The sequence below is a fragment of the Megascapheus bottae genome, chromosome 2 (assembly GCF_031878675.1).
Source record: "Megascapheus bottae isolate mThoBot1 chromosome 2, mThoBot2.hap1, whole genome shotgun sequence".
NCBI classification, from domain to species: domain Eukaryota; kingdom Metazoa; phylum Chordata; class Mammalia; order Rodentia; family Geomyidae; genus Megascapheus; species Megascapheus bottae.
Window position 1 is genome coordinate 84,328,797 of NC_143510.1, and position 18,804 is coordinate 84,347,600.

Below are 18,804 nucleotides of genomic sequence, written 5' to 3' on the forward strand. Positions count from 1 at the left end.
GAAACAAGAGGGGTTTTCCCCCCCCCTCTGTTGCTGTTTTTGTTTTATTTCTTCATTTATCTATCTTTAGGGAGGTAAGGGTGGCACAGAAATGGTGAACAAATGAAGGGTGAACAAATGCAGCAGTGATACTTACTAGACACTACATTGAAAATGAATTCTACAATGTGGGGGCTGCAGGGAAAAACTGGGAAAGAGAAGGGAAAGGGGTGGCACCAAGAAGAAATGCACTTTATGTAACTGTAACTCCACTATACATCACCTTTAAAAACAACAACAAGGGGGTCTTAGTCCCCTGAGGAGGGCATCAGGAGTGTGGGTCAAGAGGCATGATCCCATGCAGAGATTGCTAGAAAGGTAGCCTTCCTAGGCCAAGGACAGAGGTAGAACTGGGCCTGGTTAGCACCTGGGTCTTGGAATTGAGACTCCAGAGCTCACAGCTCTGGGCAATGCAAGTTTGGGTGGTTTTAACATACTTTAGAACTTGCCAGAAATGCAGATTCTTGGGCCCTGCCCTTGGCCTGCTTAGTCATCAAGTTTAGGTTGAAGTATAAGCAATGGTTGCAACAAGCCCCTTTGGGTGACTTGTTTGAGGATCTGAAATGTTATCAACATCTAGAGCTAGCCAGCCTGTGAGAAAATCATACCGCTGTCCTTCTGGTTTTTTGTTCAATGCTAGCACTCTACCACTTGAGCTACAACTGCACTTACAGCTGTTTGGGCATACATAGGCTTTCCTTTCTGAGGATTTTTCTGAGGATTGCTTCAAACCGAGTTCCTTAGGCCTCAGTCTCCTGAGTAGCTAGAAATACAGGCATGAGCTAGTGGGGCCCAGCTACCATTCAGGAATTTTTTTTTTTTGATGGCTTCACATAATAACCCAAGAAGTCCTGGATTCTCCTGTGAAGCTGTCAGTCTCTGTTTTCCTAGTCAGAATAGTCATTGAACTCAGGGACCCAGGGTTGACTGTAAAATTAGAGCTGCTGGTGAAGTTTGCCTTTGAGACCCCTTACCGCCTGTTCTGGTTACTCCCCCCACCCCCACCCCGCCCCACCTGAACTTGTATTAAGCACTTTCTTATGTCCTTCCCTACCTGCGTCCTGTGCTAGACTTGCTTAGATTGGTCAGACTCCATCTGAGTATATCACACCCCGCCCCTCCCTGGAGGTCTGTAATACTTGTCTCTGTTTTCCAAATAAGGAAACTGAGGCGTAGAAGGTTATGGCTCTTGCTCAAGGTCAAGCTTAGCTCTCCTGATGTCAGATTTTATCCTTTATTTGCCTACTCCAGCCCCATTTTCTTATTTTTCTGTGTAAAATGCTCCTTTCTGTAGCATTACCTTCTTTTACCCATTTGTATTTCAGTGTCAACTTGCATTGGGTTATTGAGTGAATGCTCGACTTTGATTCCTTTCTCATGGTACAGTAATAAATCAAGTGGCTTAAAGCAACAGACATTCATTCTCTCTCAAAGTTCTGAAATTACAATTTCGGTCAATCTATATTCTCTGGAGGCTCCAGACCAGATTCTCTGTAGTTCTTTTCTAGCTTCCAGTGGCTGTCAGTAACCCAGGCATTTCTTGGCTTGTAGAAACACCACTCCAACTGCCACCTCTGCCTTCCCTGGTCATTCGTCCCCACATATGTCTGTGACGTGGCTATCTGGGATCTTTGTGACAACAAAGTACTGGGGATCAAGCCCAGGGCCTTGCCGGGCTCCACTCTGTTTTGATCCAGTGTGACGTCATCTGAACCAAGTGACTCTACACCAACATTCTACAACTAAGATCACATTCTGAGACTCTCTGTGGACATGAATTTGGGGGGGGGGGATGCTGTCCCAGCATGGCCTCTATTGAAGAGCTTGCTGATATCGCTGGATTACCGGGAAGCTCCATTAGCTATTTAAGCTAGGACTTGCAGACTTACTGCCAACCTTCTTATACCGATTATCAGCTAATCCCTTCATTCTCTGAGTCAGTACTTTTTGAGCATATATTATGAGGCTGGCACTTTGCGGGCACTGGAGTAGAGCTGTGAAAAGGCAACCCTAACATTTCATGTGCTGGCATGTGGCAAGAAGAACCCTGTATACCATATGTTGTGCCCAGTATGAGCTCCAGAGTCCCAGGTCCGGTTTAGTTGTATGGATTGGTTTGCTGACAACAGCACGGGCTTACCAATGTTGGAAGGAGCCTTTGGAGTAAGACAAGAAACAACCAAGTGCTCTGTAAATCAGTCCCTCTTTTCTTCATGGGTTGGTGCATCTGGTAGCACCTCAGTTATAAAACAAAGATTATGTGTCAGCTCGGGTGGTACACACCTGTAATCCCAGCTATGAAGGACTTAGAGGTGGGGAATTATGGTCCAAGCTGAGCCAGGGAAAAGTTAGTGAGATGGTGTCAATCTAGAAACCACACTAAAAGCAAAAGGACTGAAGGGATGGTTTATAGAAAGCACACAGCCCTCATTTCAAACCCTCTGCCTAGTACTATTTTTTTTAAGTAGAACAGATGATAACAATACTTTCCCCCTGGATTATTGATTACATTAAATAAGTTAATCAATATAAACATTAGGATCATAGCTGGCATACAGTGAATACTCACACAATCGATGTTATATTTTATTAGCGTCCTTGCTAGATATTGTGCATGAAGGAAAATCGGGGAATTCTGCAGCTTGTTTTCTGCATTTCTTGGCATACACATGCTGTGGAGTGGGGTACTCAAGGAAATTGGGCATTGAGCCTTAGTGGCAAAGTCTAAAGCAAGGAACTATGTTTTGAAGAAGAGTATTCTAGAAGATTTTTCTGTGGGATTCTGAGCAGAAAGCATGCAGCAAATTGGATCATGTCCAACATGAGAGGTGGCCCCAGCTCTGCACTTAACTGACCTCTTTCTTTAAACTAGGCAACCAGAGCTGGGGGTAGAAGAGAGAAAGAATATTCCCACACAGGCCCCTCCCTTGAACCTTGACTCCAGCTCAGACAGGGAAACTGAGGCTCAGAGAGATCCAAGCCCCACATTTGGGTCACAGTACCAAATCTGCACCTGCAAGATTAATGCTCTACCCTTCTAGTGAGGATAAACTTTACTGACTGCTGTCACTTGGCCTGTGAGTAATTAATGGTCAATAACTTGTCAATTATTCCTGGAGAACTTCCTGGGACAAATGGCTTTACCAAGTAGAAATTAAAAACGTATAGGTTGGGGGCAGGGAGTTTGGCCTAGTGGTAGAGTGCTTGCCTAGCGTGCACAAAGGCCCAGGTTCGATTCCTGTACAAAAAAGCCGGAATGGTGCTGAGGCTCAAGTGCTAGAGCTCTAGCCTTGAGAAAGTCCAAGGCCAGTGCTTAGGCCCTGAGCTCAAGCCCAGGACTGGCAAAAAAAATGTATAGATTGAGGAAACATTATCTGAAATGCTTGGGACCAGAAATGTTTCACATTTCTTGCACTTTTGGATTTGGGGATTGTTGCATATCCATAGTTAAATAGGTATCTTAGGGATGGATTCAAATTTAAATATCCAATTCATTTCTATCATGCACACCTCATCCATATAGCCCTAGTTCAGAGGCTCCTGATTTTTGCATTGGCATAGGAAAATGTGGAATTTTCTACTGAGGCGCCATGTTGGTCCTCAGAAATGTTCAGATTTGAGGCTAGAGGCGTAGCTCAATCTCCAGCACTTCACTTTTCCTGTTGTTGTTGTTTTTAATCCAGATTTGGGCACATTTCAGATTTTCAGGTTAGGAACACTTGACCTGCCTGTGGCATCTTTGCTCGTTGTTTGGCCAACATTCAACGCCTCCTCCCAGCCACTCTTCTCAGCAAGCCATGTTCAGATAGCTATTATTGGATAACACACCAGGCTGAACTTAGTGGCTTCAGACAGCAAAAGTGGACTACCTACCCCATCAACCCTAGGCAACCAGCCTAGTCCTGTATTAGATCATTTCCAAAGCTGAAGTCATTGGGTGGCTGGCCATCAGTGGGGTTGTCTCAGTCTTCCAGGAGGCTGAGTAGGGCTTTCTCAGAGTAGGACGGTCTCAGGAGCAGCACTGCCTGGATGAAAAAAGAGAGAAGGACTGTGGGACTTCCTCACAGGCTCTAGAATTTTCCATCACCTCCTCCACTGTGTACTAGTGGCAGGCAGGCCCAGCCAGCCCACATCTGAAGCTGAACTATGAAGAAGATCTGCATGATTCACACACACCTCCCTTTAGATCCAGTCAGTTATTTGTGAGGCCCATAATAAGACTGTCTGTGCTGGGCACACAAGGCTTTACCAAGCACCTTGGCTATAGTTGGCTTCCTCTCCTGGGGTTGCAGCATCTACTGGAGACAGCGTCTGGCTCACAGTGTTGTTGCTAGAAGGGCTGGGCCGGTGCATTGAAGTCACCTGAGGAGGAATCTTGCACAGAGCGGCTCCTTAGTCATGCAGTGTGCTGTTACCATGGTCGCCATCTCCATCATCACTATCATCACTGTCCTGGAGCCTGTGAGAGGAGGCAGACATGGAGCTCTAAAGCTCCCGAGGGGGGGGGGGGAGGAATCAAATTCATTTTCTCTGCCCATTAAAGAATTAAAGGGCAAGAGAGTGTTTGAGATAAACAGAGAAAATTTATTTGAAAGAAAAGGAAAGTCAGGAAAGAAAATGATGAAAGTCTCATGCAAATCAAAACAACTTTGAGATGCCACCTCACTCCATTAGAGTGGCCATGATCAAGAAATCTAATAACAATAGATGCTGATGGGGATGTGGCCAGGAGGGATCCCTACTACACTGTTGGTAGGAGTGTAAACTCGTTCAACCACCATGGAAAGCAGTATGGAGATTCCTCAAAAGACTAAACATAGAGCTCCCCTATGACCCAGCAATTCCACTTCTTGGCATTTACCCAAATGTCCAGAAACAAGGACATACTAAAACCACTAGCACAACGATGTTTATTGCAGCACTATTTACCATAGCTAATATATGGAACTAACCCAGATGCCCCTTGATTGGATCAAGAAAATGTGGCACTTATACAAAATGAAATTCTATGCTGTCATCAGAAAGAATGACACTGCCTCATTTGGAAGGAAATGGAAACCAGACCCAAGGAACATAGGCTCAGTGGTTTCCCTCATTTGTCATAATTAGTACACATCTAGGATTCTCCTAGCAGAGAATTACAATGGCGTAAAACCTAGGTACATAAGGTCACATAGGATGAGACTAAATGAAATGAACTCTAGGATATGGAAACAAGAGGTTTATCTTTGTGATTGTTGTTCTTAATGTACTATGTTATTTCTCTTCTCCTTTGTTGCCCTTTTTATTGTTACTGTATCTGACTTTGTTACCTGGTATATTGCATATACATTTGTTTATTTGAAATAGGAAAGGGAAGGGGGGAAACAAAAAAATTGGGAGGGGATGGGGAGAGGAAAGTGGGGATAAAAAACCATGAGAAAGGGGTATCAATGTGTGAGAAGTAATGCACCAACTACCTGACAAACGTAACTGTAATCCTTCTATACATTACCTCAACAATAATAAATTTAAAAAAAGAAAATGGTGAAATTCTCAGCCCAGACAGGGGCCCAAAGAGGAGTCCAATGGAGACCTCTTAGAGGGTAGTTTTATAGTACCAAGATCCTCCCATATCTCCTCCCTTTGGCTTCGTGCTGATTGTTAGATGGCTTGTGCATGAACTGCCCTGGCTCTGTCCATTGGTTGGGCAGGCACCCCAAGTCATTATGGGAAGAGTATTTGAACAAGAACTCGAGACATTATGAGAACAAGAAATGCCATGATGGAACACATGTTATCTGCCTTGAGAGGCTCATTTTTTTTTAAATCACTATCTGCCTAACAGTGTCTCTTTCTCTGGCACACAGGCACAGTGCCAGCAAGACATCCTCCAGGTATCCAGGGAACTCACCAGAGTTGCTAATGTAGGCCCATCTCAGGTGCCCTATGCATGGCAGGGAAAGAGTCAGAGCAGTCTATGTTTCTCAGCTGGAAGTGCTGGGCCAGCTTTCTGGGTCCCCTTGGGCTTTGGAGTCCACTGACTTGGCTGTTCAGTTAGTTAGACAGACTCTTTTGTATTCTCAAGGTCACCCACAATCTGGCTGAAGAGGCAGTGAGGCCCTAGGGCCCAGTGGCCACAGAAGCTCAGCATTCAAAGCACAGTTTGAGTAAAGGTTGCATTATACGGCTACTCAGTGTTGTGGCTGGGTAGTGGAAGAAATGATTTCCCTGCTGTGTGGCATGGAAGCATTGGGCCTTGAAGTATGGTCAACTTTGCATCCCACTGGGACAAATAGGGGAGATCCTCAGTAGAACCCTAGCCCGAGGAATGCCTGGGCAAACAGAAATGAGTGAATGATTGCTTTCCCAGGAAGAGCAAGGAGCAAGCAAGAACAATGCTGAGAGAGCTTTGTTGGAGAAGGTGAAAACCAATCTCACGTATGAGCAAGTGTATGTCCTTGGGACAGGAAAAAAAAATAAATCGAGCCACTGTATCACCTGCAGCCCCAGAGCAGCAACTGCTTAGCACTGTATCCCTGGTTTCTTCATGGCTTCAGGATGCACAATTCCTTCCTCTTCTATTGAGCAGAAGGTCCATGGTGTGCATTTGAGAGAGGCAAATCAAACAGTAGGTACTAAGCCAGTAATAGAGTTCCCTGACCTCTGAGTCTCCAGATATTGGGAACCAAGATGGTGGCAGGCTAGAGGCAGGCGGGGCCTCAGGCTTCTCATGCCCAGTGGACTACAGGACTAGTCAGACTCTGCAGAGACTTTTGTCCTTCACATTTAGAAGATCCACACATCTTCCCTGTGGCTCCCTGTGGCTCTCTTGGTGGCCGCCTTCCTGCCCAGACCCCTCCCCCATCCCCATCTCATCCTCATGAGCATCTCAGGTCGTCATTCCTCCTCACAGTGCAAAGCAGAGTGCCTGGTCCCCGTAGAGACACCAAGCAGTGGCTAGATCCATGACTGACACGTTCTAAACGAGCTGAGTTCTCCTTCTTCTTGTGTCCCCTCTGCAGCTGGAGCTCTCCAACACTGCAGTCCTGCACCAGATGAGGCGGGACCAGGTGACAGACACGTGCCGAGCCAACAGCGCCATGAGCCGCAAGCGACGAGTCCTAACCCCCAATGACCTGAAGCACTTGGTGGTGGATGAAGACCACGAGCTCATCTACTGCTATGTGCCCAAGGTGGCATGCACCAACTGGAAACGTCTCATGATGGTTCTCACTGGGCGGGGCAAATACAGTGATCCCATGGAGATTCCTGCCAACGAGGCCCACATCTCTGCCAACCTGAAGACCCTGAATCAGTACAGCATTCCAGAGATCAACCATCGCTTGAAAAGCTACATGAAGTTCTTATTTGTCCGGGAGCCTTTCGAGCGCCTGGTGTCTGCCTACCGTAACAAATTCACCCAGAAATACAACACCTCTTTCCATAAGCGTTATGGCACCAAGATCATCAAACGCCAGCGGAAGAATGCCACCCAGGAGGCCCTGCACAAGGGGGCCGATGTCAAGTTCGAGGAGTTCGTGGCTTATCTCATTGACCCCCACACCCAACGGGAGGAGCCCTTCAACGAGCACTGGCAAACGGTCTACTCCCTCTGTCACCCCTGCCACATCCACTACGACCTCGTGGGCAAGTATGAGACCCTGGAAGAGGATTCCAATTATGTCCTCCAGCTGGCAGGAGTGAGTAGCTACCTGAAATTCCCCACCTATGCAAAGTCCACGAGAACTACCGATGAGATGACCACAGAATTCTTCCAGAACATCAGCTCCGAGCACCAGACACAGCTGTACGAAGTCTACAAACTCGATTTTTTAATGTTCAATTATTCAGTGCCAAGCTACCTGAAATTGGAATAAAGGGGGCTAGGGTAGGGAGTGGGGTTGGGGGGAAGGGAGAGAATCCTGCTTTTTAATTTAAGATTTTTATTTGTCAAATGAATTATAAGGATATGGGGATTATTTTGTAAATTAATGTTTCCTCGGGGAAGATGCTGCTAGCAGCATTGGTGAGAATTATTTTTAAAAAAAAATAACAAAAAAAAACCTTCGTTGGGAAGGACAGCTGTCTTTGCAGGGGAACAGGACAATTGTCCTTGTTTGTTTGTTTGTTTGTTTTAGAAGTGAATACTGCAACACTGTCTCAGAGATTTCCTTGTGTTCTGGTGAATTTCCTGAATTATGCATTCCATAAATTCTAATTAATATTATTTATAGTTATTTAAACATGATTTCTGTATAGATTTCTTTTTTTGTGTGTTTGTGTGTGGCAGCAGACTGCTATGTCTTTGCAGAAGAAATCTATGGTGTTTGCTTTGTAACAGCTCATTTGGAGACAGGACGGTTCTCCAGCTTCTCATGGAGTTGTGTAGTGACAACCCTTGTGATGTGCATAAATGCCATCCTTCAGGAATTCTGCTAGTAATAAAGACATTGTTTTTGCCCTTAGGGCTAGGCCCGTGGTACATGCCTGTAATCCCAGCTGTGTGAGAGGTAGACACTGGAGGATCACAGTCTGAGGCTGTTCCAAGGCAGAAGCCTGGGATCTCACCTTAAAAAACAAACTAAAAACTAAAGGACTAGGTCAGCTAGGTCATGGCTTGGACCCCTGAATTCAACCCTCAGTACTGCCAAGAAAAGAGAGCGGTATCTTCACAAGGGACTAACTCCAAGCCAATCTCAATTGACCCTGAAGTTCCTTCCACGAAAGAAATGTGATTTTTTTTTTTTACACCCCAAGGAAAAAGCTAATTGTAACAGGTTTTTCATGAGAACTAGCAGTCTGGTAGTATAGGTTTTTGTATGGAAATGAACTGGCAGTGCCAGTTGTGGTGAAGGTAAAATGACTGTAGCTTTGTAGTCGACATGTATTTATTGAGCATCTGCTCCTTTCTAGGCCTGACTATATAGGCCCTGCAGATAGAGCATTGGGCAAGCCAGTAGTCTTGGCCCTTAAGCAGCTTTATGTGGACACAGAGCAGCCAGCTCGACAATGAGCAAGCCCCTGATATTCCTGAGTTTGAGGGACTATTTGTGAGCAACCCCAGAAGGTCCATAACCCCTACAGCTGTGCATATTTCTTTGGCCCAAATTCGAAAACCTCATACTTGGACAGTCCCTTCAACATGGTCAGTAATCTAAGGTCATTATCCAACACAAGAAATGGCACAAATGTTCCCTCTTGTGTGCCTGTTGCAATATATAGGTAGTGGTTTCTTTTAAATCCGACAGGCGCTTCACCAGGCACAGTGTGGAACTGTGCTGTGATTGATTAGTGAGGTCTGCCTTGGGTGAGGGAAGGGGAGCAGGAACATGGTCAAACGCTGTCATCGTACATCCGACAGTTACATTCTCATGCAGAAGTATTAGCTACTGCTTGCTACATTAAAAAATGAGTGGCATGCATACATTTGGGGATTTTTTAATGGTCTGGCATTTACACCCCTCCTGAAAGCCAAGGAGGAAGATACACACACACACACACACACACACACACACACACACACACCTGCAAACTTTCCCATATCTTCCAGAGGCTAAGAGACCTTCAGCCCCTCATTGCTGCTATGCATGAGCAGCTAGGACAGCTATGACAGCTGTGATTTTAATTCATGTACCTTCACTGGAAGACGGGAACCTTGCTACTTCCTGCATTCTTTTGAACATCCCAATCTACTTCCCTTTTGCAGCCATTTCTGATGATTCTTGGTTTAAATTTTAGCCGCATCCCTCTTACAGCTAGTGAGTGATTGGGTAGCAGATACTGTATATAGTAATAATTAATAAAAATAATAATAATAGTTCTAATGATTAGGGAGGGTGGGATTGGGTAAGTTTTGTGTTTTGTTTTGTTTTTGATGCAGTATGTAGTATAGGGGTGAGGATATTCTAAACAAATGAAAGAATGAATAATTTATTCACAGAAACTATGAAAATGGTATTGCAAAGTTCACAGGAAGCTCCCTGAGCAGCAACTGCAACATCTCACCTAGGAAATTATTTTCTTAATGTGAGCAAAATGTGTGCCAGAGAGAGGCAAGCTGAAGCTATTTATAGCACATAGGTACTTTTTCCATGCTCTCTCCACTTTGCAACAGGCACAGCTATGATTCCCTAGACAGATAGAGTTATGCAATGTGTTTGACCAAACAGCATCAGAACCAAAATTCAGAGTCTGAACTCTTTTTCCCAGACAGGGGGCACTGTCCTCAGAAACCAGCTTCCACTAATGAAACTGACCCATCGCTTTCCTAAGAACGCGGGTTTTCGGGCACATCCATGTGGTGTGATACAAATGAAAGGTTTGGTGATCAAGTAGCCTTGCGAAACAAAGTCCTTTCTGCAGGACTCTTCAGATCCTTGATGCATGAAGTGCATTGTGAATTCTCGAGAGCATTGTGGCAGCGTTTCTTGGATTTACCTGACCAGCACAGGATCTTCTGCACATCGCCCCGGAGACTAGATGTCCCAAAAGAGACATTAGCTTGGGTGAATTAGCACATGGGAGATCTTCCAAGGGTAAAAACTGCCCCTGGCCTTCTCCCTAAACAAGCAAGCAAAACCAAACTAACACTGTGGTCTCTATATAGTTTATAGAATACAGGTACTTTATGTGACAATGGTTCTACTCCTGGATTCTGCACCAGACAACAATTCCATTCCAGGTGGATGGAGGGAGGTCTCAGCTATAAATGGGAGAGAGAAAAGGGGGGTATGGTGGTAAATAAGGTTACACAATGCCCTCTCCTCTACACACACACACACACACACACACACACACACACACACACACACACACACATACACACACACACATATACTGTTAAGGTTGCTCAGTGAGAGTAAATGTTTATGTAATGAGTACTTCTCCAGTTTCATAGTTTGGATGTGTTTGCTCTGTGCTTTTTGTTTGTTTGCTTGCTTGCTCGGTTTGGTTTGGTTTACAAATGGAAATTTACACCCACTGCCTGTGCTTTGCATTTCTGCACCTGACTTAGAGATTGTGCAGACTCACTGGATGCTGTGTACTCTTTGCTGGCTTCCAGGGAGAAAAGTTGTCTTTCGGGGCATGGATGCAGCCACTCATTTCTGAAGGGACTTTTTCTCCTCATATTCTGTTTTGTGTTCATGTTGTATTTTCTAATGTCATATTTTTTAATTGATCTGTTTTGCAGAGGTAGAAAGTATTCCATGTCCTTGTCAAAAAAAAAATCTATTAGTGAGGCATGCCTGGAAAACAAAAGGTAATGGCTCATATTTTTGTTTGTTTGTTTTAAGGAAAAAATTTGCAAATGCTTTTGATCTCCCATGCTTAGCTGAGGGAAGTACAGGCCAATATCTGGCTGCTGCTGTTTCCAGAACCAGGTACAGTCAAGGAACCAGGACCCTGCCCTTCCACTGGAAAAGTCTAGATTCTCAACCACAGGACTCCACAACCCCCAGCCTGTCCTCCCCAGCTGGTCTGAGAAGAATGGTATCCTCCTGTTGGGTCCACAGAAGGGCTGTGGGTACTGGGGACTTAAGTATGACCCAGGCTTTAGGAACAGAGACACGGAAGTATAGGTCTAAGCTGTGACAGCAGAAAGCTCCAGAACAAAGTTTGTGAGTCCCTGCCACACTAAGCCGGTAGGGTTTGAGCCAGGACTGAAACAATGTTTGCAGAAAGAGCAGAAGACTCTGCTTGCTTTCCCAACCATCCTGCTGCTTCCTCTGCCCAGTCCTATTCTACACACACACACACACACACACACACACACACACACACACACATGCCTTTGCCCAGCTCCATCACTGTCAGCAGGACTGACTCCATTGCTCCCCCTAGTTCCCACCACCAGCACCCGTTTTCCCATTACAACCCACTGAACTCTAGATAAACAGGCAGCAGAACCTTCTAGTACCAGCTGGACCCTTGGCCATTAATAGATGAATTGCAGTCTGCTACTCTTTGTAAAGTATAGACAGGTCTTGCCCATATCTTCTTCAGCGCATGCCCAATGTGGCATATGGATGTATCATTTAATGTGTCATTTTTTACATATTTGTATGCAGTAGAAGTCTGTTGTAGAAACCGCTCCCTGTATCTCTAACTATACTGTTAAAGAAAGCTGAATTCCACATTGCCAACAAAAAGCGTGAAATGTTCATGAACCTTCCTCCAGGAAAAGCCATTCAAGCCTGATTATTTTTCTAAGTAACTTCAATTAAATTGAAGGGAAAAAAAGTTTTGTGCATGGTTTGTTCGTGGCTCATTAATAAAAGACTGTAGGAGTGGGGAGGGATGGAGTGGGCTGTGTTCCTGGCATGTGGGGGGCCCTGCTCATGTGCAACAAAGGATGGAGATGTGGCATCTGTTGGCCAACTCAGTCATGGTAAAGTCCAGCACAAACCCAATGCAGTTTGTGTATTGCATCAATGGAAGTTATTTGTTTTGTTTTTTAAATCATTTCACATTCTTCTGTGAAGTCTTGTGGAGGGATTCATGAGAATCTCATGATGTCATTCCACCACTCATGTGGAAAAAAAATGAGGCAATGGGGTCGCCCAGGGGTTCAGTGTCTGGTGACATAACATCAAAAGCAGAAAATAGACAGGTTAGCAGATTCTGATGGGACAGAAGACATACCTCTAAGTGTTAGAAGCTGGGAAGCTTCAGACTTGCACTTCCCACCCTGGTAGGTCAGTTCCTATCTGATGCCACCCAGTAGGCTCCTCCTCTTACAGGTCTCACTACGTCAACACTGCCACTGGGGCCCAAGCTCTGAGCACAGGAAGACTGAACATCTCTCCTGAGGTGGGGGAAGGGAGAGCACACATTCAAAACTAGAGTCAATCACAGCTTCATTTCTAAAAAATAATTCATTCCTACTTTTCCAAAGAAGAAGTCATATGCAAAGTTGTATATTCTCAATGTATTCTAAGTTCTGCACATGTGCATTTTAACGTGAGAATACTACTGAGGGAGATAAGCTTTCCCTCCTTTGCAGGTGGGTTCTAATTTAAAATTTTTTAAATACGGGGCTGGGAATGTGGCTTAGTGGTAGAGTGTTTGCCTAGCATGCACGAAGCCCTGGGTTCCATTCCTCAGTACCACATTCATAGAAAAAGCCAGAAGTGGTACTCTGGCTCAAGTGGCAGAGTGCTAGCTTTGAGAAAGTCCAAGGACAGTGTCCAAGCTCTAATTTCAAGCCCCCGGACTGGTAAAAAAAAGTTTTTATATCTCCAAAAATATTTTAATTAAAAAATAGGTCGAAACTTCCTTAATAAGGACCAAGCATCACAACAAATCAGAGAAAGGCTGGATAAGTGGGACTGCATTAAACTGCAGAGCTTTTGTATGGCAAAGGACATAGCTAGTAAACTAATCAGGAAACCTACAGAGTGGGAAAAAATCTTCATCAACCATACAACAGACAAAGGCCTCATATCTAAAATATATCAACAGCTCAAAAAATTGAATCAATCCAAAACTAATCTCCAAAGTAACAACCATCCCATTAAAAGATGGGCCAAAGACTTAAAGAGAGTCTTCTCTGAAGAAGAAACAAAAATGGCCTATAGCACATGAAGAAATGCTCAACATCTCTGGTCATAAAAGAAATGCAAATCAAAAGAACTCTAAGATTCCACCTCACTCCAGTTAGAATGGCCAGGATCAGATGCTGGAGGGGATGTGGCCAGGAGTGATCCCTACTACACTGTTGGTGGGAGTGCAAACTCATTCAACCACTATGGAAAGCAGTATGGCAGTTCCTCAAAAGACTAAACATAGAGCTCCCCTATGACCCAGCAATTCCACTACTTGGCATTTACCCAATTATCCAGAAACAAGGACATAGTAAATCCACCAGCACAACAATGTTCATTGCAGCACTATTTACCATAGCAAAAATATGAAACCAACCCAGATGTCCCTCAGTTGATGAGTGGATCAACAACCTGTTGTGTTTTCTATGTGGCTTCATCCTCTTCATTTATGTAGAACTTTTATATAGCTTTATCCTCTTAGTTTACATTTAACTTTCCACTTTCATGCACATCTCTTAAAGCCATAGAGAGTTAGAATTTTTTGTTCTGAATATTCTCAGTGGCTACTCTTTCTCCAAAATTTCATCTTTTGACCTAAATAGAATTGGCACACCTGTATTCTTTTTAAAGCCCTTTCTAAGTGCGTTTTCATACCTTCTGTGGTGTGCTTTCTCTTTCTATTCATGGTTGTTATAGGAGATGTGGACTTCCCCTCATTCTATGGAACAAGCCAGTCTGTGTGTTCACAGTACCCTTTAAGGTCTAGTTCTGACCCGCTCCTAGCGCATTCACCTCAGAACAATTATGGAGATGCACTATGAAGGCTCCCTGGAGACTCTGTGTGTGAATTCACCTCATAATCCAAGCTCTCTTTGAGAGTCAACGTTAGACCTTGTGTTTCTCATAATTTATGGTCTGTTCATACACATTTCTGGTCCCTGGTGAACCAGGCTGCTAGAATTGTACTGAATTTCCGTACCAGAAGCTTCAGTGTATTCAAGCCTGCATTTTCCCAACCCCAAAGAGTGTTGGCAAATTATTTTTGTAGATTTTTTTTCCCTAAAAGAAAGGTCAATCTGGTTTGGGTTAAAAGGTCAAGTTAAAGGTCAATCCCCCTTGCATGGTCTGTGGGAACATTGATAGTCTAGACTCTCATAGCTTTGTCCATTCTACTTTGTTCTCTGAATTTAAATGGGAGACTGATCTTGTGTTGTGCTGGTATCTTTCATTGTTGCCTTTCTTCCTATCCTTAAAATGTTCTCCTCCCCTGCCCCCACCCACAATGTTCAAAATATTGAGCAGAAGGTGTCTAGGGGAGCACCTCTCCTCAGTGGATTCTGTCCTTCTCTTCTAGCGGCCACATTGAGATGGCCATTCCAAGGTCAGCGGTTTAATCTTTAATCCTTTCTATTAGCCCTGGCCTTTTCCCTAGGGCCCTCAATGATGCTGGGTCTGCTTGTTCTATTCAATTTATTGAATTCCTGACAAGATTCCAAGGGCCTGTCCATCTTTCTTGTATTGTAGTGCTTGCCTTTGTGATTTGGTTTCGATTAAGTTTACAGTAAAGATATCCTCCGCCTCACTGAGAGGCTCTCCATGCCAAAGCAATAACCTTTATTTCATCTTTGCACAAACCACCCAGTACTTGGTTTAAATGAAATTCTATGGAGAAGTACAGTTTGAGAAAATAGTCTGACCCAGAGCTCCATCAATTTGAGGTGTTGAGGGTAGAAAGAACTGAGGTCTGAAGACCTCCCACTCTCTCCATCCTCAAATACCTCTATTCACTTCATTTCTCTTATGGCAGATGCACCACTTTAGTTCACTCCTCAGCCAAATTTATGAGCATTAAATCTGCTCTTAGTGCCCTTCTTTTTTTTCTTTTCTTCCTTCCTGCCTCCCTTCCTTCCTTCCTTCCTTTCTTCCTTCCTTCCTTCCTCGCTTAATCTTCTTTTCTATTTGGGGGGGGGGTTAGTCGTGGGGTTTGAACTTGGGGCCTGGTGCTATCCCTGAGCTCAAGGCTACCACCCTATCCCTTGAGCCACAGCCACACTCCCGGTTTTCTAGTGGTTAATTGGAGATAAGAGTCTCATGACTTCCGTGCCTAGGCTGACTTTGAACCATGATTCTCAGAGATCTCAGCCTCCTGGGAGCCGCCCTCCCCAGCTTCCTTCCTTCCTTCTTTACTTGAAGTTCAGGGAAGTGAACCTAGGGCCCCACATTTGCTAGGCAGGAACCCTACCAGTTTAGCTAAACTCAATTTTTAGTTTGTTTTCTAGATAAAATCTCATGCTTTGCCAGATTGGCCCCAAGCTGTGATTGTCCTACCTCTTTCTCCTGAGTAGTGACATCATAGGCATATGCCATGTATGTGACTCCACTTTCTTATTCAATGTTTTACACTAACCCATATCTCTTTTTACATTTCCTTGAGGATTGTTGGAAATCTGAGTAGAATTGGTTAACTTTTTTAAACTATTTACACTTAGGGATTGTGAAGAAGCCAGGAAAGAAGTGTCTTGGATTTCTAAAATACACATATGGGCTTCTTTTTATTTATTAACAGCTTTTATATATTTTCAATATTATTCCTGAAAGCAGCTGTTTCCTTGAGTTCTCTTTCACACCTGCCTGTCACTTCGGATTTTCATTTGTTAATTTACAAATCTGAATTGGAAGTGAGAAAAGCAGAGCACAAGGTGATTTTTCTGATTTGAAATTTTATTTATATACCCGAGTGTTACTTAGAAGCTGGTGCAGGCTGGGGATATGCTCACTGATAGAGCACTGCTGGGCCTGCAGGACCCCCTCTCCCCCACCACACACACACACACACACACACACACACACGAAAGCTTTTCTGGGTCTAGTTGTATAAGCCTGCAACCTCAGCACTTGGGGGCAGGCAGAGATAAGAAAATTGAGAGTTCAAGGCCATCCTGGGCAATATAATGAGACATGGTATTTGGAGAGGAAGAGAAAGAAGGAAAGTTAGAAAAAGAGGATGAGGAGGACGAGGAGGAAGGGGATATGGGAGAAGATGAGGAAGAATTGAGGGAGGAGGAGTGCTGGAGGAGTGGGGAGTTGTGGAGAAGGAGAGACTGGGGAAGTTGGAAGAAGACCGCAATCAGGAGTGCAGATCTTAACCAGTGAGAGTACAGAAAGTAATGGCTTATTCTTCACCCCTAAATATCATTTGCAGGTGTTAATATGCATACAGCATTTACGAAACCTATATTATTTGTGCTGTTCCTCCATGAAATTATGACTGATTAGAGATGAGGATGCTGTGGACCGCAGACGGCACAATCTCAGATGACAAGTGGCACTTTCATTACTGAAATGGCAAAGTGACAGGCAAACATGGAACAAGGTAGCCACTCCAAGGTGAAATGATAGGAGGAAACATCCAAACTGAATAGATACAGGTGGCTAAGGATTGCTGGGTATGAGATGCCATTATTATCCCCACTCTAAGTCCCCAGCACAGACCCCAGCATGCGCAAAGAAGCAGCATGGGCCACTGGAATCAACAGAACCCAGTACCACAGGGACGTCTCCCATGCCGGCTCTGGGCACAGGTGCTCTTGCCCTGCTCACAGCAGGGCTGTGCTGCCTGCCCTACCTGGAGGGGATTACCTCTATCTGATTGGTTGTTATTTCAAACACAAGACAAGGGCTAAATAAATTCCCACCAAGTCTGGTTATCCATTCAGTCAATTTCCCACACATTTATTGACTGAGACATTGAGGAACAGCAAAACGAATGACAGTACTTAAATTTGTCCTGGAGACAGCCTCACAGATTCTAAGAAAATAGAATTGACAAAAAATATAGAATCTTGGCCTTTTTCCTGCTTCTATAACAAGATGTGTTGGCCTGGGTAACTTCTAAACAATGAAAATCATTTGACTCACAGTTCTGGAGTTTGAGCAGAGCACAGCGCTGGCTTGTGTCATAACATGGGGGAGAGGAAGAGAGAACACATAAGATACAGAACAGAATCCAGTCAAGTTCATCCTTCTCGGCTGCAACCAGACTCCTATGATAAGGACATTAATTAATCCACGAGGGCACAGACCTTTCCATCTACCACCTCTTAGAGGTCCTGCCCAGGTCAGGCATCGTGGTTCATAATCCAAGGTAATCAGGAGGCAGAGGTCAAGAGAACTGTAGTTCAGGTCCAGTCCAGGCAAATAGTTGGTGAGTCAGTCATCTCAACATATAAACCAGATCTGGTGGTTCAGACTTGTCAGCTCATCTCTGCAAATGGCATATGTAAGATCAGGGACTGAAGCCAGTTCCAGACAAAAACACAAGACCATACCTGAAAAATAGATTGCTTGCCTAACAAGCTTAAGACTCTGAGTTCAAATCCAGAACTATGCACACACACTCACACACACACACACACACACACACACACACACACACACACACACACACACACAGTGCATGCGCATACGGATACAATGGCAATTAAATTCCAATTGGAGACAACGTTCAAATCATAGCACACGGTAAAGGCACAACTTGGGATCTTAGGGAGTGCATTAAGATTGTTGTTGGCCTCTTGAAGTAGGACTGAGCCAACTAGAGTCATCAACCAGAGTCCCAGAGAAATGCCATGACAGAAATGTCCAGTCGTCCTAATGATTCTTTTCCTCATTATTGGACAAATGAAGCCCAGGCATGGTCTTGATCTTGAGTATCAATGTACAACCAAGAATCTCATAAAGACAAGAAGAGAAACAAAAACCCAGAGGAAATAATGAAGATTAAAACAAGCCACACAGTAGACCCGATGTCCCACAAAAAGTAAGAGGGGCTACTGTTAATGTAAAACAAAAACAAACCAAACAGCAAGAACAAGAAACAAATAAAGAACAAAAAAATTCTTGGAGTTGGGCATTAGTGGCTATAATCCTAGCTACCCTGGAGGCTGTGATATGAGAACTGTAGTTCAAAGCCCCAGGCAGGAAGTAGAGCTATGGATCAAGTGATAGAGCACTAACCTTGAGATAAAGTGGGGAGAAAAGCTTAGGGACAGTACGTAGGCTCTGAGTTCAAGTCCCAGGACAGTAAAAAAAAAAATCTTGGAGCCAGGAGCAGTGGCTCACGCTTGTAATCCTAGTTACTCAGGAGGCTGAGATCTGAGGATCATGGTTCAAAGCCAGCCAGGATCGACTTCATAAGACTCTTATGGCTATCTCCAATTCACCACCAAAAAACCAGAAG

At 44.3% G+C, this 18,804-nt stretch overlaps 1 protein-coding gene across 2 annotated transcripts in view; it reads left to right on the top strand.

Annotated features, from left to right (window-relative positions):
• The window catches only part of Chst11 (carbohydrate sulfotransferase 11), a 174,440-nt gene extending 165,954 nt beyond the window's left edge, over window positions 1-8,486 (top strand). For both annotated transcript variants that reach the window (XM_090328544.1, XM_090328545.1), the window contains exon 3: window positions 7,044-8,486. In XM_090328544.1, the coding sequence (XP_090184670.1) occupies window positions 7,044-7,898 (855 nt within the window). In that variant the 3' untranslated portion in view covers window positions 7,899-8,486. The remainder of the gene's footprint in view (window positions 1-7,043) is intronic.
• The last annotated feature ends 10,318 nt before the right edge of the window (window positions 8,487-18,804 follow it).